This window comes from Drosophila gunungcola, unplaced genomic scaffold (genome assembly GCF_025200985.1).
Source record: "Drosophila gunungcola strain Sukarami unplaced genomic scaffold, Dgunungcola_SK_2 000001F, whole genome shotgun sequence".
Classification (NCBI taxonomy): domain Eukaryota; kingdom Metazoa; phylum Arthropoda; class Insecta; order Diptera; family Drosophilidae; genus Drosophila; species Drosophila gunungcola.
The window spans coordinates 3,120,107-3,143,252 of NW_026453197.1; the positions used below are offsets into that span (position 1 = coordinate 3,120,107).

Here is a 23,146-nt window from a genome sequence, read left to right on the forward strand (position 1 = left end):
TTATAGTCACTTTAAATGCACATCTATTAGCAGACTTATTATATGTAACATCAACATTGTCATTGAACTAATCTGGGCTAAGTTAATAAATCAGATCTTGTCTGTTTGTTTGTTCAGCCAATCTTAGATTAAGCTTGTGCCATTTCTCCAGCGGAACAATGCGTAAACACCAACACGTGTGACCAACCAGCTGGGGAAATTAACCTATGTTTGTCCGACACTTGCCAGGCTGCCAGGCTGCCCATTTAAATCAATAAAGGAGGAGTATTTGGGATATAGCTGTATTTCAGCAGTACTTCGGAGTTAGTTGATGTGCTCTCATTTTGGGAAAAGATTAGCTGCGTCGACTTTGAAAGCCTTTTTAGGCCAGGCGATTTGTTAGCAATGCTATACTTGGCAGCGAGCAGCATGTCTGGACAAGTGCCCCGCTCAAAATATGATATATCGCGTAATTAACTGACTGATTTGGTGTTTTTATTTTGTTTTCTACCCACTCGCCGAGTGGCCGAGGCAATCTAAATGAAAATAAATGCCCTCCATCTTTGTATCCCGGCTCGAATGACAAATGGGGATCTAAGCTCCAGTCTGGCTCTGACTCTGACTCTGACTCTGACTCTGACTCTGTCTGCCCCTGAGAGCCGGGGCCAGACATGTGGCTTTAATTTGCCAGAATGGCGCATTAAATTGCTTCAAGCGAGGACTAAGCTTTCGTCCATCGTTGTCAGTTGTCAACATCGCGCCACAGCCCGCATAAGCGGCCCGCTAAAGTGTGCTACAATTTTATTTCGCTGCCGCCGTTTGCGGCATTCTTTTTATTATTATAGTGTACAAATGTATGTACATATGTATGCACGAATGTCCTCTGACTGTTCCAACGTTTATTTAGGCTCACTCACGCTCGCCTGCCCGCTTGTTTGACTTGTTTGTGTAGCTTTTAGAAATGGTGTGTGCTTTGTGCATACCCTCGCCAGGGATACCCTCATTTCGATCTGAAACTTGCACTGCAGCCAGTCCAGTGAAACCAAAACAAAGCCACTCAGATCAGATTTTTTTATAAGCTGGTTAGTAGACAGAACGGGCGTTTATCCAACCATTCAGTAGTCGATACCGATACCAATACCGATACCAATACCGATTTCTGTCCGTTTGTTTGCCGCACTTAGAGCCTCTCTTGGCCAAGAGTCCAATGCAGAGTGCAGGACAAACAGGAGCAGAAAAGGACCCTTTCCGCAGGCTGTTGCATTACGCATAAAGTGCATGATTTCATATTTATTTGTTGTTACCCGGTCCCAGTTTGCTCGACTCTGGCGAATTGGTTTTGTTTTCATTGCTGCGGTTTTCTTTTGACAGCGGTTTATGGTTGCGAATTTCATGTCTCCGCCAATTCAAAATGATTTTTATGGGGTTTCTGTCAGACGAGAGCGGTTCCAATGCCAACAAAAATGGCGACATTTTTGCTTGCCCCAAGGTTACTTCCTATAATAGAAAAAGTTTCTCGATAGGGACTGAGTAAAATTGAACTAAAAGTTTTGCAAAAAGTCGTGCGTAGCCAATCGTTCAAAATATAATTTTACAGCTCTTTTACAGTGCAACTTTATAGGTGGACGAGGGACAACATTAAAGGGAACTGAAAAAGTCTACGTCATTTTGAAATAACACTTAGCTGGGTATTACAGTATCCGAGTAAACAAGTTCTAACCATTTTATTTTATAACTTTCTATATGGAATCCTTTTAAAAGTTTATACTTAAAAGGTAGCCTTTTTTAAAGGTCAAAAATATAATTTTCATTGTTTTAAAGTCACATTACTGTTAAATTTAAATTTTTGAGTATACAAATAACATCTTAAAGATTTAAATTTATAAATAATATTTTCTAAATTAAAAGTAAATATTGTTTGGAAAAGTTTTTGAGCCCAAACATCGAATTTGAATAAGTTATATTATTAAATAACAGTCTGTATCAATAGGTTACAAATGGCTTTCAATAGCATTAATCTGTCTGGGCCAAGGGTATAGAATAGATTTTTCACTTGATTTTCGTATGCATACAATTTTAACGATTTTTAAAATAAATGTTCCCCCTTCACGCAGATTCTGGGAAACGGATCTTCGCACCGTTCGCAAAACGAACCGCTCAACAATGCGACATCCCCACAGTCGGAGCAGCATGGCTGGAGGACCTGGAGGAACTGGAGGTCCTGGAGGGAGGGGAACCATCAGGGGCATGGACAAGTTCGGCGGGTGAGTGGCAAACACACAAGTGGGGTTAAAATCTCTTTCGAGACCGACCGCCCCTGAACCAATTCTCGTATTTCCCATATCCTTTACAATTCCGTTTTGTTGAATAATTGAGCCCGGCCGTGTGTGTGCGTGTCCTCGAACTCATTCTCATGAACACGTCCTGGGGGCAAGTCAATTTACTCCCAGCATTTGTCTGGCCAAATGCTTGAACGCAATCCGAAAAGGTAAATAATGAAGGTATTTATGCCGTCAGAGTGCGAGTGTACCGCCCAGGCCATCTAGTCCATAAATAAGTATGGCACTGCACATTCTGTAAAATATTTATCGCATAATTGAAATCATTGCCAAGTATTTATGGCGAACTTAGGCAAAAACCAAAGCAGAGAAAGAAAAAGAAACAAATGTTTATAAAATATGAAAAAGAATCCAGAAATAAAGTCAACCAGAAAGTTGGAACAGATCCAAGTAGCTGGATATCCAGAAAATCCGCTTTAAATGGCTATACAAATTGTGTACATTTAACTTTTTTGCCAACTTTAAATAAAAGGTATATTTGTAAATAAATGAATAGCAACAGCATCAATATGTATTCAACTACTAGTTTTAATTTATGTTGCCCTGAAGCGAAATAGAAAACGAGCATTATCTGTAAATGACTCTAAAATAAGCATGAAAATGTGAAGAGAAAAAACGCACTCACTGTGATGGACATTTTAACAATGCAAATTCAGGCAACAAATTAACACACAGCTGTAAGCTTTTTAATTCAGCACAAAATGCCGGCACCATTTGTTTACACGAAACTAACAAAAACCATAAATGTTTTGGCAGAGTGCAATTTATTTCCACCCCGACGCGTCATTCAAAGTTCATGCCATTGTTGCATAAAATTAACACTTGCTCGTTCCACCCACAGAGGCGCCCACTATCACGGACTGGACGAAAGGGATGCCCAGATGGATAATGCCCTGGAAAGGGCTTTGGCCCAGGCCGAGAACGATGCCACTTTCAAGAAGGTCAAGCGAATGAGCTACTCGAGCAATGCGGCTGGTGAGGTGAGCAAAAAGTTGTTCTCTATTTTGTACTAACAATGATTATTTACATTTACATTTAAAGTTAAATAAAAAAAAAAAAAGGAAAACTAAATTAAACAGAAAAAAATGTATAAAAATTGTTATTTTTTTAAAAGAAATTCCGTATAAAATTGGTAATGGTACTTGATGAATGACTTTAATATGCTTGAAAGCCAGTGAAAAAACGGAACAACATGTTCTACGTTTCGGTACTCTTTTACTTTCGATTTAAGAGTATTTTCTCAGAAAGAGAAACATGAATTGGTTAGTATTCAAAGATAAAAATTAAACGTGTTTGTTGACCTGTAAACCTATAATTATGATGGCCTTTTCGTTTTTTGTCTGGGAGCTACACAATTGGTTTAACTATTGTATAAGGCGGTTTTAAGGGGCATTAATGGTTTTTAGACAACGATTATGTAAATATTCAAATTTGGTAGAAAAAATTTGTCAATCTCAGTAATTTTTACTTTCAAATCCTAAGTGAGAACATAATCAGTTAAGAGTGAACTCATGGGGGAGGTGGGTTTAAAAATATGGGAAAACGGTATATCATAATATAAACTTATACTGCCCGAATTTAATTTTCATTAAATTACTAGCTGGAGATTTATAAAAATGTTTGCCATTTACCGTTATCGAGCAACCTGTTTCGTAACCTACGTAACGTTTAAAACAAAAGCTTAGTATGTGGGCCCAGTTTAAAATTTAATTTGTTTCTTTAGTTCAAGATTATAAGGGTAATTGTTTTCGTGTCACGTTGTATCATCGTTTGCGATATCCAATAGTGTTGTTTAACCAGAGTTGTTCCTACTCCTGTTGCTCCTGTTCCTGTTGCGCCTAATCCTCCTGACCTTCTTGGGCCTTTTGATCGTCCGTCTGAAGGTCCTTGTAGTCTTCTTCTTCTTGCTGCCGGACGCAGAGGATACGGTGTTGGAAGAGGCAGTAGTGGCTTCTCCGGCGGCAGTAGCCGCTGTGGTAGTCTCGCCGGCTGCAGTGGTTGTGTCAGGAGCCACCGTGGTGGTGGTGGCACACTCGGCATTGTCCGCATTCGCAGAGGCGGTGCAGTCGATGCAGCTGGCATCGTCAGGAGCATCGGCACAGGTGACAGCCTGGCCAACTGGGAGGTGGGCCACGAAGATGGTCACCAGGAGTGCTCCAACTATCACAATTGACTTCCTCATGTTCCTCATGGAGTTGCTGCCAGATGTCGACTGATACTCTTTTCCTGCCAGATCCCCAGCTTTTATAGCAACTCTCGATCAAGATTTCTGCAAATTCGCAAGTGTGCACAGCTGCCAGTGACTATGACTACTTATCGCACTCCATCAGTGTTTGATGGACCATTGTGCCTAAGATTGGGCCTAGCTGGCTTCAAGCAAAATATTTGAATAGTTTTATTTATAAGTTTGTGGATGGGCGAATGTCGGTTTCAAATATTTATATATTGACTCAGTTGAGACAACACTCTGTTTGCATGGCAGCCATCGATTTTCGAAAAATTAAAATGTCAAGCACATCTGTTTGTGCTTTTCTTCTGCAGAAACAAAGACCCAGTTTGACATACTTGCTTTAATAAACTAGTTTTCTCCAACTTTCTGAGCAATTTAAGTTTACCAATGCCGCAATACAAGTTTGGGCCAGGAAGTGCCTCGAAACTACATTTTTCACGACCCACAGACCTCCAAGGCCCCGGGGGCGATTGGTCGGTGGTCCTCTGACAAACGGCATTTAAGCTTAATTACTGGCAATTATTTGGCTGAGACGAAGGCAGGGAGCAGACGGCCGCGTAGGATGGCCAACTGACCTCAATCATTAGTTGATAAGCCCTGCGAGGCGCACAAGAAAGTGCACAAAATGCACGGCGCCCGGAAAAAGTGCCGGCCAAACGATGCGACAATAAACCAAGTTGGGTAGATCATAAATCAAGGCGGCGTGCAGCGAGGTAAGGACAAAGGGGTCACTGGGGGCAGCTGCAAAAAGCAGCAGCAGCAAAGCAACAACTGAGCAGTGGAAAATCATGTAAGATTTATAGCTAAGCCAGCTGAACCTGTTGCGAATGAAGGAGCAGCCCAAGACGAAAATAAACCCCTGTCGCTTTTTTATGCACTAGATGAAAGTAGACCCACTGGGGCTATGGCTGTCATTTGGAACGAAAAAACACAGTAAGCTGCAAAGTTGCAGCTCTAAGCTCTGAGACCTTGTCATTGGGTTCAGTTTGGTTTGGATTTGCTGGTCGTGGCTGTTTTGAGCAGGAAAGAGGAACTCAACCAAGATCTACATGTGCCATCACCTTGATGAATCCGCTAATGACGGCTTCACGTGCCTGAATCCATAATCATAAGCCCTGGTGAAAAACTTTCTTAATTTCCTGTTTAAGGAGCAGACAAGCCGAAGAGCCGACAAGCCGACAAGTCGACGGGCGCCTCAATTAAAACTCGCCGCCAAGAAGCAAAAAGCATTCAAAAGCCATCCAAGCGTCGATTGCCACAAATCAAGTTCTACATTAATTCGTTGGCAGGCGGCAAAAGTAAGGATGGAGGTGGGCTGGTGGAATGCCCAAGGAGCTCGAGTGGCTGCCAGACTGACATGCTCCAAATATTTCGAGAGACAGCTACGGAACAGCCGAGTGGCATGCAAAACAAACCTGCAAAGCCTACGACCACCACGCCCCCTTTGGCAGCTTGTAATCAGTTTAAAGTGAGTCCTGGCCACTAAAACTCAATTAACCCCATTTGAATGGAGCACGAGGCAATTGAAAAAAAACACAGAAACATGAAATGAAAACGAAACGAAACGAAACGAACGAAATGAAATGAAAAGCGGCGAACGGAACCGAAAGGAGAGCGAGCAAATCAAGGCAAAAGATTAAAAACGGAAATGGTTGGCCATTGAGTATGGGTGGTTTGATGGGTGGCTGGGCGGTTGGGTTGCCATGGCTGGGTTCATAGGTCGGCAGCATTTTTCACTTAAAACCGCATTGATACTCAATTACCAGGTCGGCACTCGACTCCCCCACTTGGACAAAACAAACGGCGGATGCGGATGCGGAGCTCAGGAAAACGGAAGCACTTTGCTACGGAAATGAAACATCAATTAAAGTCGCACACCGAACAGCTACACGCCAGCGAATCCTTAAAACTCTGGTGTCCTGACAGCCAGTCAGCCTTCTCCTTCGAGAACACATTGCCATTGCCTTTGCCATTGCCACTGCCATTGCTTTTCTCCTCCATTGCAACTTGGAGCCTTGTGCGCCCGAACACTTGTTCGGTTGCCAGCAGCCTAAGGGCATATTTCGTTAGTTTTTATTGCTTAATTGTAATTTCGCATATGGGAAACGGAAAGTTTAATTGCCTTCGCTGAAGTATCAGCCTCTGAGCGTCTCACAGGCAATTTATTATGAAAGGGAGTTGGGCAAGAAGAACCACAATTGCTCACGGGGAAAAACTTAGGGTCGTTTATGCGATATTCAATTTTTTACCCTTGCAAACCTCGCTGTTTTTCAACTATTTTTCAATATTCTTTGAAAAATAGTTATGGTTTTAGTATTTCAATAGAATCTGACGACTATGTAATACAGCTCAAATGGAAACCATCGGAAAAATATATGAAATGATATTATTATAAATTGTTTTGGATACAGAGTCATGGTTTATTATATCAGAACCATGGCTTAAAAGCTAACAACGGAACAATCGAATAATTCAGCGGAAAATCATCATAGCTTTACTGTTTTTAATCATATAGGTATACAAATCGAAATATTGCAGTTTTGAGAATGCTTAATTTTTGGAATAATAATAACAATAATAATAGAATATAAACTTTGCTTGCTCACTTTCTTGTTATTTCTGATTGTACAAGCTTCCAAAAGAATTTGCTTTAAATCTTAAAAAAATATTTTTATTTTTAATGCAAATTATAAGTCAAAAAAATGGTTACCTTATATATTATACTTATAAGAACAAAATTTCTTTCACAGACAAATTATATAGGTATGTTTTACTTCTTTAGCAAGCAGTTCTACTATTTCACAAAAATGTTTTTTGATAAAAATTTAAGTTGAAAGTTAATTTATTTAATATGTTTCTGATAAGAACCTTGCTTTCAAAGCTGAAAAATAGTATGCTTTATACATATTGTAAGCCTATAATATTATCAGTGCAGTGAAAATATCTTTTATATATTTAACAAAAATTTGTAGATACAAAAACCGTAATGATTTGAAAAAAACGCTCTTGGTTCTTACAGCTCACCGAACGTCTGGCCAAGATCGCCGGACTCAATCGACTTAAGACAGATGGGGACCCGGGACAGACGAGCTCGGGCAGCCTATCTGGCAGTCGGATGAACTCCATCCCCAACTCCCAGCTGAACGTTGATCTAAAGGCGCTGGACAAGCTGGTCAGTACGCTTCTGGAGCAGCACACTTCCGGGGCCAAGGGAGCTCCGTCCCTTAACCCGGAGACGGGCACGCGCACTCCGCCCCTGCAGCGTATGGCCTCCAAGAAGCTGAACCGCTGGCGACCCCTCTCCCGCTCCGCCCACAGCTACAAGCGACACGAGAGCAGCGACCTCATCGGAGGCAGCTTCACCCAACTAATGGAGCGGGTCGATCCGCCGGTCACGTCCGCTCAGCACTCACCCAACATGCCTACGATCATGGAGAGCAGTGCGGGCAGTCCCGGCAGTCCTGCTCCCAACAATACGCAGCCCCAGGCGGCACATCCGCCCATGTGGACTGCATCCTTGGACGCCACTCAAGGAGCGGTGCGAAATGTGCTCCACGGCATTGGTCAAGTGGCCACTGGTGTGGCAAGATCGGAGGATGAGCTTAATTTGACACAAAACTATGTGGGGTAAACTCCTCATAACCACATTTTTATTTTCACTTAACATTAATAAAATATTACGTGTTTTTGCCACCTTCCTGTTTAGTTAAAAATTATTTATTTAGCAATCTTAAAAACTATTTTTCTGCTGTCTTTATTAAAAAAAAATGTTGTTTTACAAATATTGATATTAAAAGTGAAAGTGCTTTTTTGGGAAATACTTTGGACTCGCGTGAAAAGAGTAAGTGTTTTGCAATCCACTTAATTTAAAACATTGAGCTTGACAATTTGTTCTTTCAAATTAATAATTTGATTTCTAATTGAAAATCCGATTAAAGCTCTTTTGCGAAAACAAGGCCAGTATGTTAAAAATTAATTACTTGCTATAAAAATTAAGCTGGGATTTCGGACATAAATAAGCTTTTGAATTTAAAACTAAATTATTTAGGTACTCTTATGCGAATAAATGAACCACCAAGAAGAACCCAACGAAACTTAAGTTTAAATACACATATAAAAATGTAGAGTCAAATAAGCTTACCTGTCGTTCCATAACGCCGGACAACTGTTCCCGGTCGGCATGTCGATAATACCCCGTAAGATTGGCACCCAGCCTCATGGTCACCTCATATCGAGTTTTACCGCTGCGAGCCAAATTCCGGTTGCTTTTAAGGACGGAATAGCTCTGGCCAGAAGAGGACACAGAACGACTAAAATTGTCAAAGTCGCAGGCCTGATGGCATTCAATGTTGCTCGTGTTGCTGGTGCAGCCTAAAAGGATAAAGACAAAATTGATAAAAGGTCAAATCATGAGAAAACGCCTTTTAAAATATGGATGCATGTGAAGACCATCACCTGTGAGCAACTAAACCCAGCGGGCTGGGTCGAGTGTTCGTTGCATTTCGCATAAAAAGACTCTTTGAAACCGCTTTGGGGCATCAGGCTGAATAAAAGACATAAAATAAAATGCGGCAAAAATGCGAAGCATGTGCCAGGCATTCGTTTGGATAATGTCTTGGACCCTCCCCACTCTCTCATCTGGCTCCTATGCATTTCTCTATATATAAAACGGAATGGAGTGTCAAAATCGATGATATGGGAATTTTTGCTCAGCAGTCAGCTCATACTAAGACATTTTACTCATTTCTGCAAAATTGGTAGCTTTAAAATTTGAATTTAAATGCTTTTTTGACTAAACCATGGGAATATTAATTAATTGAAAATGAAAATCGTTCTTGAAACAAGATATTGTTGTTTTCTCAGTATGGCTTTAGAGGTTACAATTTCTAGGTATATTAATAAAAAATTTAACTTTATGAGTTGTAGAAAAGTTTTTGTCAGGCTTTTTAGAAATGCATTTAGCTCAATTCAAGAATGATGTAGATAGTTTCTTGGGATTAATTTAAAATCTGAGTATATAAACTAATAGTTGGCCAGGGAAAATTACTGTACTGCACTGTACCAATAATTCCTCTACAGAGTTTTATTCAGGCTTTTCAGAAATGCTAAAAGCGCAGTTCACGGGCTCCTCCATTCTCGAAACACCGGAACATGTGGCAATCGGCTTGCAGGTCCTGTACTCTCCGTTCTCATTACCCTTGCAGGCACATTGCGATTCAATGGCCAACTTAAAGCTTAAACATTGTTGGCGGATGGTGACATGTTGGTTGTTGTCTGTGTCATGGGTTTCCCACCGCGAAAAGCAGGAGGCGTATGGAAATTGGCACGTTTCCCGGGCAGTGACAACCTGAGGTTTTCCACTGTTTTCCTCGCCGGCTCCCTTTGAACGCTCTCCGTTGCAGTTGCTTTACATTTTTATTGTTTTTGCACGCACTTGCCGATTAAATGGGGCGAGAGAATTTCCCGATGGGCAGGAAAAGGCCCCCATCTTTCCTTTCAATTTGGCGTCACAGTGTCTGCGTGGGTACCTCAGCTGCCAATGAGTGCATTTTTAATGCTAATTATTTCCTTAATTACATTTTCACTTTAAAAGTGTGCCTTGTTGTCCCGCCTTTTACCCACTTTCCCAGTTATTTTTCCAGCTTTTAATGTTCCCCTCTCCGGAGCCTGACGCCTATTAGCCGCGTTACAGCCCAGACTACATGTGTATGCACGTAGATGTGTCTTGCAAATAACATTTATTATTGCACTCACCCTGTGTTGTCTCGTTTATTTCGGGTATTTCGCATCTGGTCCCCTTGAAGCCCTTCGGACAGTGGCAAGTTATGGCGGCGTCGCCGATGTGCCTGCAAATGATGATCCGACAATAAGAAAATGAGGGCCACAAAAAAGGAAGCTGGCAAGCACGCGAGGCTCCACATATAAAAATATTTACACATTTACTCCAATGCAGTGTTTAAATATTTTTAAGACAGGACCGACAATCCACACTATTGATACTTACTTTAAGTTAACAGATAACTTAATATTGAAGAACTAGCCTAAATATAGTGAGCTACTTTTAAATATACAAACTAAAATTGTGTGATGTATTCAGTATTGGGAAAGGTACTAGTATTTTGGATCTGGTTAAGGTACAAGGAAATTGCGAAAATAAGAAAATAGGTAAAGTGAAAGATACACAAAAAATATCCTGATAAGGTAAAAAGAACTAAGAAAAAATTAATTAAATTAAACTATAATATTTTGTATAAACTCTGGCAATAAAGTCTGGTTGTATAAAAACATGTAAAAAGAAACATAATTATTCTTATATTAGCAGTGGAGTGAAATTAACTTAAAGTGAAATTATGCTAGTTTTTACTAGCATATTTCCAAAAGTAATAAAAAATGAATTTAGTTGTATTTGCAAATTTGTATTGAAAACAAAAGTTAATACAAATATTTAAATACGTTAATACCTTAAATAACTGATTCTTAAGATAAATAAGAACTTTACCTAGTCGAAGTAAAAGGTAGACTTATATTTTTTTACCTAAGTAAGGTACAATGTACTACAAATTTCTATCTGGATAAATACCTAGGTACAAGTATCTGCTTGTATATAAATATTGAAATTACATTAACATTTGCACATTAAACATTTACTTAATTGTTGTTTAAACAAAAGAAAAGGATTTCTTAAACCAACAAATTAATTTTTTATTAAGATTTTCATGCACTTTAAAAATAGTTTTTGCGCCTTAACGCGTTATTGCATGCACCCATTTCGCATGCGTTTTTCTTAATTTCCAATGCAAATTTGCACAATTTTAAGTACTTACTTGCAAGTGCCGCCGTTCTGGCAGATGTTTGTGTGAAGGTCCTTGCACAGTGGGCCATGACCGCAGTCGCTGCCGCTGAAGCCGGGAAAACAGGAGCATCCATAGGAGCTGCAAGGAGAAAGAATGCAGGATGTGAGCACGTCTTGAGTTCTGTTTGCTATCTTAGGGGTGACGAAGTTGTTTGTCCGGCACTGCAAACTTGGCATCCGCCGGTCAAATTGGACAAGTTATCACCACGTCGGGCGCGGAATCGTACATATCTGGACCCGAGATTGCGGCTGACTCATAAAACTTTTATAGAACCCACTTGATGGGGACTTTTTTAAGGACGTGCCTAAGCTGAATTTGTAGTTATTTGGAAATTCGCCCTGGCATTGAAGTCAACAGCGTCATCATCAGATACGGACACTTGGGTTAGGCGTTTGGCCTCAGACAATAATTTAAATATGTAAGCTGGAAGGCAAGGTCATGGATTCAAGAAAAAAATGGTCCTGTCGCCAACAAAAATCTCTTAAAGGGGGATTTTTACGAATTGCGTAAACTCGTTTAAATTTTGTATAAGCTTTAATAAGCTTTTCAAATACCAAAAACTTTTTCTCTGATACTGCATTACAATGCAAAGTAATCCCTATGAAAAATAAATCTTAAACAATGTGTCGTGAAAAATTCCACATATCGGTATTACAAAAAATAAAAATAGAAGTCAAACATCATTTTCGGGATTCAATTTCACATTTTGTTAAAACAACAAAATAAATTAGTGTTCGTCGACCTGCATTAGAATATTTTTAATGAAACCCTCTTGCTTCAAATCCATTGTAAATGACATTTCCACCAGAAAATTACCGACATTTAAAATCTGGAAACATAATTTACGCTTTTAGCTTTTTTGACAATTTAATTGGGCTACCCAGTTTGACCAAATTTGTTGGGGAAACGCGATGACAAAAAATGTGTAACCATTTGTTCTAAGTAATTGGGCATCCTTTGCCATTTGTTTCGCCCCTGTCGCCCTTTTTTCTACTGGAAGAACAATTGTTATGCTTACCCCACCAGTTGTTCGTAAGTCATGCGTTGTTGACACACGCCAAGCGAAATTAATTTTCCATTTTGTCCTTTCATTTTTTAAAAAGCTTGAGCACTGGGACTTAAATCTTCAAAGCTGGTAAAAGAGAGTGAATTTTTCTGCTTTTGGATGACACTTCTTCAGAATCTTAAGCCTAATGGGTAAAAATGCAATAAAAGAAAAGTTCTAATTGGTCTTTTAGTGCATCACCCATTCTGTACTGTTATCATCAAACTCAAATCATGTTGGTTGAGTTGCAGTACATACAAGAGGCCAAAAAAATGGAAAGTTTCACGCCGCTTAGGCGAAGAATAATCAAATCTTCTCCTGGGAAAACGACCAAACAAAAAGTGCCAAGGAAACTTTTGATGCTCATAAAACTTTTACTAAAATAGGGAAAGGCTTTCTGAGAAAGTTAAATTGGCGGCTCTAGAACATGCTTGAGACAAAATTCGTGGAACGCCTTTGTTCAAGTATTTGTTGTCGTGCACATTCTGTACCCATATTTTGACCACTATATATTTGGAAAATAAAGCAGTTTATCATTCGAACATAGATATAAGCTCGAGTATGCCGCCCCTTTGTTAAAATTACACTGACCCACTGCCTTGCTACATAGGAATTTTGTGGTCTTGTATGCCAGCCATAGCCATTGTATAGCGGAAATTAATTGCCCCAGTGTCCTGTCAGGACTACCGACATCTGCGATGCCCACAAGTCCGTGCTGCCTACTTATCGCCTTCGTTTCGTGTTTTGCCTTCTGTGACGGAAGCGTTTTTCCAGCACAACCGTATGGGTTGCCCAAACTTATTTTACAAAGTTTAATAAGGGACAAGCTTTACTCATTAGTGAATAATTCAATTCTAGCTGAAATTTGGGACTTGTAGGCATAGGTCATTTCTGGAAAGACCCCATTTAAGAAAAAGACTTATTCCCGCACATACACACGGACTAAAAATGTAAGACTTACTTCTCAGCTAGTAAAAGTTATTTTGCCTCGTTAAAGCTTAAGGAATTTCTTTGAATGAAAGGAGACCCAAAGTACTCATCGACAGCTATTCTGTAAGGATAAACGGGCTGCGAAAAAAATACGGAAGAACAATTTCGCTGCATCTCTGGCACTAAACCTTCTTCATTTCAATGAAAGGGCTTTGCATTTTTTACGAATCGTCGAAAATCACCTGCAGCTGGTTTTTGGGCGTGTGTTTGCAAGTTTTTGGCTGTTTTTCCTCTTTTTGCATAATTCTGTGTATTTTGCGACATGTGCACTTCGAAAGTTTTTTTTACACAAAAAAGTATTTGGCACACACAGAGTGTTATTTTGCCTTTATTTGGGCTTGCCGCTGCTGCCGGCCCTTTGTTTTAAATAAAAATGAAATGGGCTGCGCATACGGCATGTGTTGCGATTTTGCGATTTTGTTGGCGGTGAGCAGATAGATTTTGCACGGATCTTAGGGGAGCAGCATTGTTTCGACTGCTCTTGGCAATCCAATTTTTGCGCTGCGCATTTTAAATTCATTCAGATTTGAAAAGCCGGACAATTAAAATCGCTTGCCAAAAATCTGGAGCAACTTTATGGGACTGCACTCAAAAAACTGCTGAAAACGCTGGGCAAAATGCTTGACTGCATTTGGAATATGACGATGGGCGAAATGCGAATGCGAATTGCTTCAATGGGTAGCCCAAAATACACATATGGCTGCCATGAATATGTCATGTAAGACGCCAGCATTGTTACTTAGTCGCGAGACTCTGGCCGGGATTTGGCCAGATTTTTGACAAAAAGCCAAAGTGCATTGAAAAATATGAAGAAGCGAATAGTTGTACAGAGCATACATACACATCGCGTATTGGTCTGGCCAAAACTTTAACCTGAAGTTTGAGAAATTAAAGTCATTTCCATTCCATTGTTTAAAGTCATTTACCCCCTGATCATTATTAAACTCTTGACTACATCTTTCTGCTACTCCTTCGCTTTCTTTAGCACAATTATCCTTTATTAAAAAGAATCAACAATTAAAACCTCCACCAATCGAATCAAAGCTTGTGCTCCCGCATTTAATTTCACTTTAAATGATGGGCGTATACGAATGCGCCATTGAATGACTGTTGGCCTGGGCAGCGTGCGATGAAATCGCAATGAAATTACAACAAATTGCTTTTTTCTTGCCGGTGGCACGTGTAATCGTAAAAGGAAGCGGTTGAAAAAAAAAAGCAAAAAATAAAAAAAGAAAAGGCTGAAATGTTGGCAATTACTTTTTCACCCATTCGCCTAATGCAATAAAATTTAATTTGATGGTCGTATGTGAAAAGGTGACTGCGCGGGTGGCAAAGAATAGGAATTGTGAAATGGTTTGTGGCTGGCACTTTACCGCTTCACAGTCGTAAAACACAAAGGATGTTTAATATGAAAAATATACATGCATGTGCTATTCTATTTGCATTTTAATGGTTTTGTTTTTTTTTGCATTAAAATTATTTTTATTTTGGCTTTGCCAACTTATTTAGTTTGTGTTGCTTGCCGAAAGGGGTACTTTGACAACCATAATTCGTTTTCATATCTGCGCTTTTTGCACCACATAATGCTGATAGGGGAATTCAATTAAAATATAGAGCAAATAATTTTGTATTAAAACTGTATAAATATTTAAGATGTGAAAGAGAGAAAGCATACTTCTTTGACACAACAAAATTTTTTCTGTTTGACCTCGACCCACCTGTCTTTCTTTCATATATTTGCAAACTTTCGAAATATGTAATAACATCTCTCGCTCAAGCGAAGACCCCAATTTGCGGTAAAGGTGTCTCAACGTCACTGCAAGACAGGAAAATTAAAAGCCCCGAATTTCCACAATATTGGGAACAAAAAGTTTTAATTGAGCGGCACATGCCGGGGAATCAGGCCACGCAGGCAGACTACCAATGTGCGAATTTCGGGGCCAAACAAAACTTAATTGCAATATGCAAAGCTCGGACTCCGTTCTGCGACCCAACTTGCCGCTTCCCAGGGCCCGGCCGTCGACTTTGGATAAATGACAATGTTTGACATGGCAAACAATGCACGAGGCGCATGCAGGCGAATCGGAATGACACTGACACAGTTGCCATGTGGCGAGCCCACTGGCGTGTGCATCGGCCACAAGGATGCACCATCCACTCACTCCCATCCTCCCATGCTCCCATCCACCCACAACCCTTAACCTTTTATTGGACTGGGGCCCAAGCCTGATCTCATTTGGCACTGACATTCTGTTTGCTCAGCACCAGCTTCGCTTTTTGATATTAAAGCTGAATCCGAAGCAGATCCACAGTCAATGGTCACGCATATGCATATTCACCCACCCACCTCCAATCATGTAGGAGCGGTTCAAGTATTCGGGGGAGGCCTTTGAGAAATATTGCAATTAATTGGAATTCATATATTTTAAATTTACGACTTGGTCTTAGCCACTGAAGAAATTCAGCTAATTCCATCCTTCCTTTATACGAATAGCAGATCCAACCACATACCAAGATAACATGTTTGAACTTGGGGCAGACAAATTAATTATATTGATTGAATTGTATGTATATACTTTAGATTAGTGGACTGTATCAATTGAAAACCATTTAATTCTACATGTATATACAGAACATTTTTCATAAATGCAATGCTCAGAAAGATTTTTTTAAAAAACTCTAGAAGACTCATATGATTTTTTAAATCAATGAGTAAAATGCCTTAAAATGAGAAAATAAATGAAAGCTGCTTGGGGGAACTAAACAAATAACTAGGATTTTGAAATATTTAATAATTAAATTGTATATTGCACAATTTTAGATCAATTCATAAGTGATTTCAAAGCCCTAGTGATTTCTGTAGCAACTTCAATTAACTTATTTGTAAGGGATATTTTTTTTTTAAACGCACTCAACTTAAATTTGCACTTACATTCTACTTACATTCTAGCAAAAATCCCTTAAAACACCCCTGACTCCGCCACTGGACCCACCAAACTCCCACCTTTTTGGGACCCACACAACTTGCCGCCTGAATGTGGTCTAATTCTGAACCGATGCCATTGCCGCCGTGGGTGCAGCTTCTTCCGCTTGTTTACCGATGCTCGCACAAAAAGGTTGCCAATCAGTCGTTTGGGGATTGGGTTTTACAGCCTCTTTTACATTTTCGGGCACTCAAATATACAATGTTGTGTTTAGAGCGAAAATCTGGCGGCAGACTGTGCTAACAAGTTCGAAATATATGCGTAATGCGAACCGAAGGGAACTTTTTCGTTTTACTCATCAATTGTGAATATATTTGGCCACTTTCTTCACTGTTGCAAACTTAAAGAAAAAATAGATTAAATTACCGGAATCGGTTCAATAAAGAAGGAAGGGGCCGTGTGAAGGCCCTCAAAGCGAAAACGTTTTTCAATTAAGCGTTTGGTTAATGAAAATATAGAGAACGCGCCGAAAATCGTACGGTACGAAAAGGAAAAGGAAAACAAAAGTAAGGGCCACAGCCCAAATGGCTTAAAAACGAAAAAGTATTTAAAAATATAAATTGGTTACTGTTCTGTCGAGTTTTGCGGTGAAGTGCAACAGATTTTCACTGGCCAGCGGCGAATTGATGAACGCCAGTGCCCCAAATAAATGCATAAAAATGCAGACAGAATCGCATTCAGTCAGTCGAAATAAATGCAGAACTAAAAAGAAATCAGGACTCGAAATGGAAGCGAACAGTTTCTGGCTGGGACAGCAACTTCTTGCTGGCTGTTGGCCAATTGTTTATGGCTTATTGTTTCAGCACTCTCTGGCTTTCGCACAGGCAACTTGCAATCGCTTTTCTAAAGTTTCTGCTAGCAGTTCGCAGCTCAACACCATTTTGAATATTTTATACAAAGCTTATTGGCAATCAAAGAGGGTTAGTGGTCGCCACCATTAATGAGCTTGAAGAACTTTTTCGGGAATTACCCAATTGTACAATATCACAAACATAAATTTCAATCATAGCAATTAATGAACTTTTCGGCTTAAATGGTTAAAAAAAAACATTTAATTTAAAGCCAGACGAGAGTGGAATTCATTTAAAGCCACTTTTCTCCCAACAGCATTTCATCAGCTTTAATCTTTGCAGCACTTGACACTTTTACTTTTGCTTCTTTGAAGATGCTTATTAAAAATGCCAACGTAGCTACAAACAGCAAAGGTCAAAATAATAATTACTAATTTATTTGGCACTAAAAGTTTAAGGCAGCGTTTTAAATACTAACTTTGGTTTTCTGTAATTTAAATTTATTCAAAATAATTGAATATTATAAGATAATTAACCTTTGCGAACATTTATTTATGAAAAAAAACTAATTTCTTTAAGTTGTACTGGTAATAATTGATTGTAATGTTATAAAAGACCCAAAATAAGTTTGAAAAACTAAATACTAAAATAATATTAATTGTACACATAAACTAAACTATACAGATTGCATTTAACATTTCTTCAATACATTTCTTTTAGCAAATGAACTAAGCAAAGCTTAATTTTAACCCAAAGTCTCCTATTATTTTGACCTCAGATGTGGATATTTGCTGTAGCATATGCAAAGTCAACGAGATGACACGCCTCGGGTGAAACAGTGGCAGCAAAAAAAATTAATAAACGGGGAGCACTAAGCACACGCATACTGGGTGACACATAAAGATTCGGAACGAGCTCCGACCCGCACTTTTATCATCTATTTAGCATTCTCCGATGCTATGCATTTTTCGCACATTAACTTAACAAAGGAGATGCTGAAAACGAGTGTGCAATGGCAGATTGAGCTGCCAGGGAAGGCTAAAGCTAAGGAGAAAGGAGGGAATAGGGAAAGGGAAATGACATCCCCACCATCCTAAAACATATCCTTGTGGCGGGAGTTGACAACATGAGCATGACTGTTTTGCTGTTTATACGAGTACGCAGCAGCAGCTGTGATGTTTTGGCTCTGACACAAGTCACTTGACAGCACCCACACATTTCGCTTCATCGTGCACTGAGAGATATTGGGGGCTCCAGGGGATCTGGGGGAAACTAAGGCTATGCCTCCTTATCTGAGGCACGTAGAGTACGGGGCCTTTCCTCATTTGCCTTTAGTTGATAATTAAGTTACGGGATGCTACGTGGCAGGCGTGAAATTATATTTCCAGGGCGAAAGACAACACGACACTCAGCTAGCCCGTTGCAACTTAGTTCAGCTGTCACTTTTATATTAATTTTTCCCCTCCAGCAGAACGTTTCACTCTTCGCACTTCGCACTTGGAGTTCGACATTGATATTAATATTCAATTAGCTGGACGGATGCGCGGCCTTGGGCCCTGCCAATTAATTATAATTATGTTAAGTAGGCGTGGAAGTTGCAGCTTCTTCGCAAGCACAAAACTTCGCCCAGAAGTTTTTCGAAAATGTATTCGGGGGGCTCATGAATAGGCGTTCGTTTTGCTTACCCAGCAAATCGGGCAATTAATTTGATTTGTTTAGCCTCCTCTGGGGTCATTGTTTGCCGTGCTATTTACATGTTAATTGCCTTCAAATTGTCTATTTGTTGCCATTAAAATTTTTAATTGATTCACAATTGAAAATGTCATTTGGTCGCCGTTGTTTGGCTTCGAATCGGATGGAAATGGCTTTCCAAGAGCCACGGATGATATTCGCTGCATCAAGCAGCTCTTCAATTAATCAAGCCCCCAACAACCCGTCCACGGCTTGTCAAGACATTGTACCACAAGCTCTTGCCGACGAGCTTTTGCCGTCAAACTCAATTGCGGAGCTTATTCATAAAACCCACTACCTGGATTTTGTCAGGAAATGCATCAAGAGCTACCGTTTTTCTTTTGACTTTTGACTTTTGGCGTGTGTGTGTGTGTGTCTGTGCGCATACGTTTTGTACTTTTCCATTCACTGACATGGGTTGTTTGGTCCATTGTTTCGGCTTCTCTACTTTTCCGTCGGGGAAACGGAAAATCGGGAAAACGGGGAAGGCGTGCGGGTTGTTTGCTTCGGGCTCCACTTATTGAAACATTACAAATGTATGGCTCCCACTTGGTTTACGCTGAGGGCCTTGAACCGATCCCGAACCGAAAAGCGAAAAGCGAACCCAAATGCACAGGTTTTCCCGCAGCAAAGGGGTCGAAAGATTGATGTGCGAGCAGTTAACATTTTCAACGGCTACCTGACGGTGATTTCGCGATGTGGGCGATTGCCATGTGTGTGAATTGGGCTAAACAGCGAGGAAACCGAGTTTTAAACCCAACTGAATCAGGGTGTGTTCTCAGCCATTTTCACTTTCCCTCGCCACATTTTGAATGTCCGGATGGTGGAGGGTCGATGCGAGACGTTAAAGTTTTGCCTGTTCTCAAATGTACTACATGTTCCGGACGCAGGTGCTCGATTCCACGGGGAAACCGTTTGCAGACTGCCTGATTGCTTCAGTAGTACTCACATATTTCAGATGCGTCGGACAGTTTACCATGTGCGGTTTCATACTATGACTTTTGGCCCGGATTAATATAAGACTTTAGAAATATATGTATATCAATTGAATGTTAGTAATATTTAAAACATTTTCCATACACTTTAACCCATTGAACGGAACAAATTTAAGCTTGAAGTGGCTTCCACAACAGATCTCAAATCATGTAATAAATTATACATTTTAATTTAGGAATCTTTGGTTTATATTTTCTAAACAAAAACCAAAATCACTAACTGTACAACGCAAATCAAACTCTTTTCGTAAAAGTGAAAATTAATATTATGAAAAATTATTATACCTACTTTATGTATGCCGTATCAACAGTTGTTAAACATAAAAAAAAAATTTTAAATTTTAAAATGATTTTGCCCTTTCTTAATAATTTCTAAGTGTAGTCCTTCAAATGTATAATAATTATTTTGCCTTTAAATTGCAAATATATTAGTTTGAAAAAATATTACTCATCCGCCATGTTGGTTAACTGCAAAAGCTAATATCTATGTAAGCTTATAGCTTTTTATTTAAAATTGATTAACTTGTGCTAAAATAAATGGCAAAGTGTGCAATGCTTTTAGACTATTAATCTCTTCGTTCCTGCTTAACTATATAATTCTTCTAGTTCTTGTTTATATTTTTCAGGGAAATGAACAGCAAAGAGTACATACCTGTAGTCGGAGCTCGCGTAGCAATCTCCAAGGAAGCGGCACTGCAGCGTGTTGCACTGCGAAGTCTTCACCTCGTTCTGCACCTCGTAGGTGATGTTGAATCCGTAGACGTCCAGCAGGCGGTCCAGAGCGCGCAGATGGGTCCCGTCCAGCGTGGCCATGGTGAAGCGGATCTCCAGGTACTGGCTGTGGAACTGCACCCACGTGACCTGGGTGACGTCGTCCTCGGTGAGCGCGAACACCCGGTGGGCGGGGACCTTGAAGTCATCGGAGTAGTACATGTACTCCGTGAACTTAAGCCCGCTGAGCACGTACAGTTGGGTCAGGTACACCACGATGGAGACATTGCCCTGGCCCGGCGTCGGCATGTCCGAGGCATCGATTATCCACACGCATTCGATGGGCGTGGCGAAGCGATGCGGGAAGTTGGGCGTCTGGATGAGTCCGTGCCGTGCCCTGAGCATACCGCCGCATCCCGGGGAGCTGGGGGAGGAGGCGTGGCCACCGCCCCCACCGCCGGCATGCTCTCCGGCGAATGCGTTCAGCGCAAAGTGATTCTTGCCGGGGGAAAAGGGTGGCGGGGGCGGCAGCGGAACGGCGGGCAGCGAGAACTTCTGGTCCGCCGGGTGGACCGCGTCCATCTGGTGGGTCCAGACCGCCGGCAGGAGCGTCAGCAGGCATAGGGTCGTGGCTAACCGGTCGAGTGTCATTGACTTGGCTTTTGGCTCGGGCCTTAAGGTTCTTCCCTTTTTTTTTCAGCCAGCAGCAGCTAGCTTATCATTCGGCGAGGACGTGAATTGGGTTTTTGGCGGCTGACACCGCGGCCCAGTCACTCATTGACATTTGGCCCATTTTTTTCGCACGACTGCAAGTAGAGGGAAAAAGAGAAGAGGGAGAGATAGAGTCGAATTTTTAGTTAAAACCATTTTGACAGCTGTCGTTTGCATTTGAATAACTGCCGCTGGCGGGCGCTTCACGTTACTCTGTGCCGTCGACTGTCAGCGTGAAAAAAGCAATTTGCAAATCCACTAAAACGCGAAGGAGCTCGAGGAGCGCATCAATCATGGCCTTCATGGGTGACGTCGTCGTCGTCGTCATCGTGAAGTGCGGGCGGTCATAAAACAAAAACACACAAAAAGCCCGCTTTTCTTTTCAGCCCTCAAATTGTTTTCCCCTATTTCGAGTGCTCGACTTTGGCCAGCCTAACTCTAGTTTTCAAATCAGTCAGCCGTAACCCCGGAGACGGGTTAATAAATATAGTGGACCCACACGGGCTGAGGTTGACAAAGGCCAAAGGGAAATGCAATCAAATTCAAATATTTACATGCGGCTCAGCAATGCAAACCCAGCCGGTGGTAATTAGGATGGCCTAATCGGATTAGTAAAAACTTGGCAAACCAAATCAAAATACGGATTGCCACAAACCCCATGGCCTGGGAATTGGATGCATAAAATATTCAGCATTCATAGAGTACTGGCAGAGTTGGGTTGTGTGGTTAATAAGATTATGCAATAGAACTTCCTGCCGGGACAGGAAATACCCAGGCAGATATTTTGGTATGTAAGCCTCCCCAGCTTCCTTGGACCAAATGAGTTCGCACCGCTGACTTTAAAGCGATGCTGATGGTCTTGGTCCTGGTCTTGGTTGACAAACTTTGGCATCCTCGGCTCCTTCCGCGCGGTGGCAAAAATGTCGCTGCTGCTGCGCGAATGTGTGTTAACAAGTTTAATCAAACGACAATGTCGGCAGATACGTGCATACTTTTAGGCATATGGGCACGTAGAATCTTGAGGGGGGGAAAGGGGGTAGGAAGAGGGGGACGCACGAGTGAGGGGCGAAGTCGAGAGTGAAAATGAGTTCCACTTGGAAATTGCTTTAGTTACGCATTTAAGACATAATGAATAAAAACTCCGCCGCCTTCACTGCCGAACTTTTCGCCTATCTCGAACGCCCGGAGAATTCTAATTTGTGACGCCAGGTCTTACCATTTGTCAACACATTTGATTTAAATATTTTAAGAAAAAAAAAAGAAGTGTGAGTTTTCGGTTACCCTTTCCACTAAACTTCTATGTGGCAAGGTTAATAAAATGTTTAATATACATTTATTTAAATATTTTTAAAAAGGAAATGGTATGTGTTTTTATTATTATTTTAATAAACTTTGGACTGGCAAAGGTTTTACAAAGGTTAATATACTTTTTTTCGAAAGATATGGGCCAACAACAAGCAAATTTTGCAGATTGTTATTTTTTCTTTATATATTTTTTTTTTACTATTTAAATTTGGCATATAACTTTTTTAAATTTATGCAGCTGCTTTTGTTTGCAAAAAAGAGTTTTAATCAAACATTGCTATTTGTGACTACACCTTTCACAAAAATAGCGATTTTTCAAAAATTAAATGCTAAATTTTGACCTTCAATGCAATATAATTTGGAATGATTATGAAAAAGTAAATACTATGCTAAATTTTATTAACCAAAAATAAAAATAGGCCAAATCAAAAAATAAATATTAATATTTAAAATTTTAATTTTTTTATTAGATTGGTCTATA

The 23,146-nt window shown here is 40.4% G+C and overlaps 3 protein-coding genes across 9 annotated transcripts in view; 1 reads left to right on the plus strand and 2 right to left on the minus strand.

Moving 5' to 3' along the window:
• LOC128262683 (uncharacterized) overlaps nucleotides 1-8,255 on the plus strand; it is a 36,661-nt gene extending 28,406 nt beyond the window's left edge. Inside the window, 3 exon segments of the mRNA XM_052997092.1 lie at nucleotides 2,094-2,243; nucleotides 3,160-3,298; nucleotides 7,568-8,255. Coding sequence (XP_052853052.1) covers nucleotides 2,094-2,243; nucleotides 3,160-3,298; nucleotides 7,568-8,179 — 901 coding nt within the window. The 3' untranslated portion in view covers nucleotides 8,180-8,255.
• Nucleotides 1-23,146, minus strand: part of LOC128262680 (uncharacterized) — a 118,988-nt gene that overhangs the window by 65,326 nt on the left and 30,516 nt on the right. For all 7 annotated transcript variants that reach the window (XM_052997085.1, XM_052997083.1, XM_052997082.1 and 4 more), the window contains 4 exons: nucleotides 20,591-21,455; nucleotides 11,373-11,480; nucleotides 10,303-10,394; nucleotides 8,690-8,919 (listed from right to left, as the gene is read on the minus strand). In XM_052997085.1, the coding sequence (XP_052853045.1) occupies nucleotides 8,690-8,919; nucleotides 10,303-10,394; nucleotides 11,373-11,480; nucleotides 20,591-21,300 (1,140 nt within the window). In that variant the 5' untranslated portion in view covers nucleotides 21,301-21,455. The remainder of the gene's footprint in view (nucleotides 1-8,689; nucleotides 8,920-10,302; nucleotides 10,395-11,372; nucleotides 11,481-20,590; nucleotides 21,456-23,146) is intronic.
• LOC128262693 (protein new-glue 1) lies at nucleotides 4,012-4,513 on the minus strand. Its single transcript, XM_052997103.1, has one exon. The coding sequence runs from the start codon at nucleotides 4,507-4,509 to the stop codon at nucleotides 4,111-4,113; it is 399 nt and encodes a 132-aa protein (XP_052853063.1). The 5' UTR covers nucleotides 4,510-4,513; the 3' UTR covers nucleotides 4,012-4,110.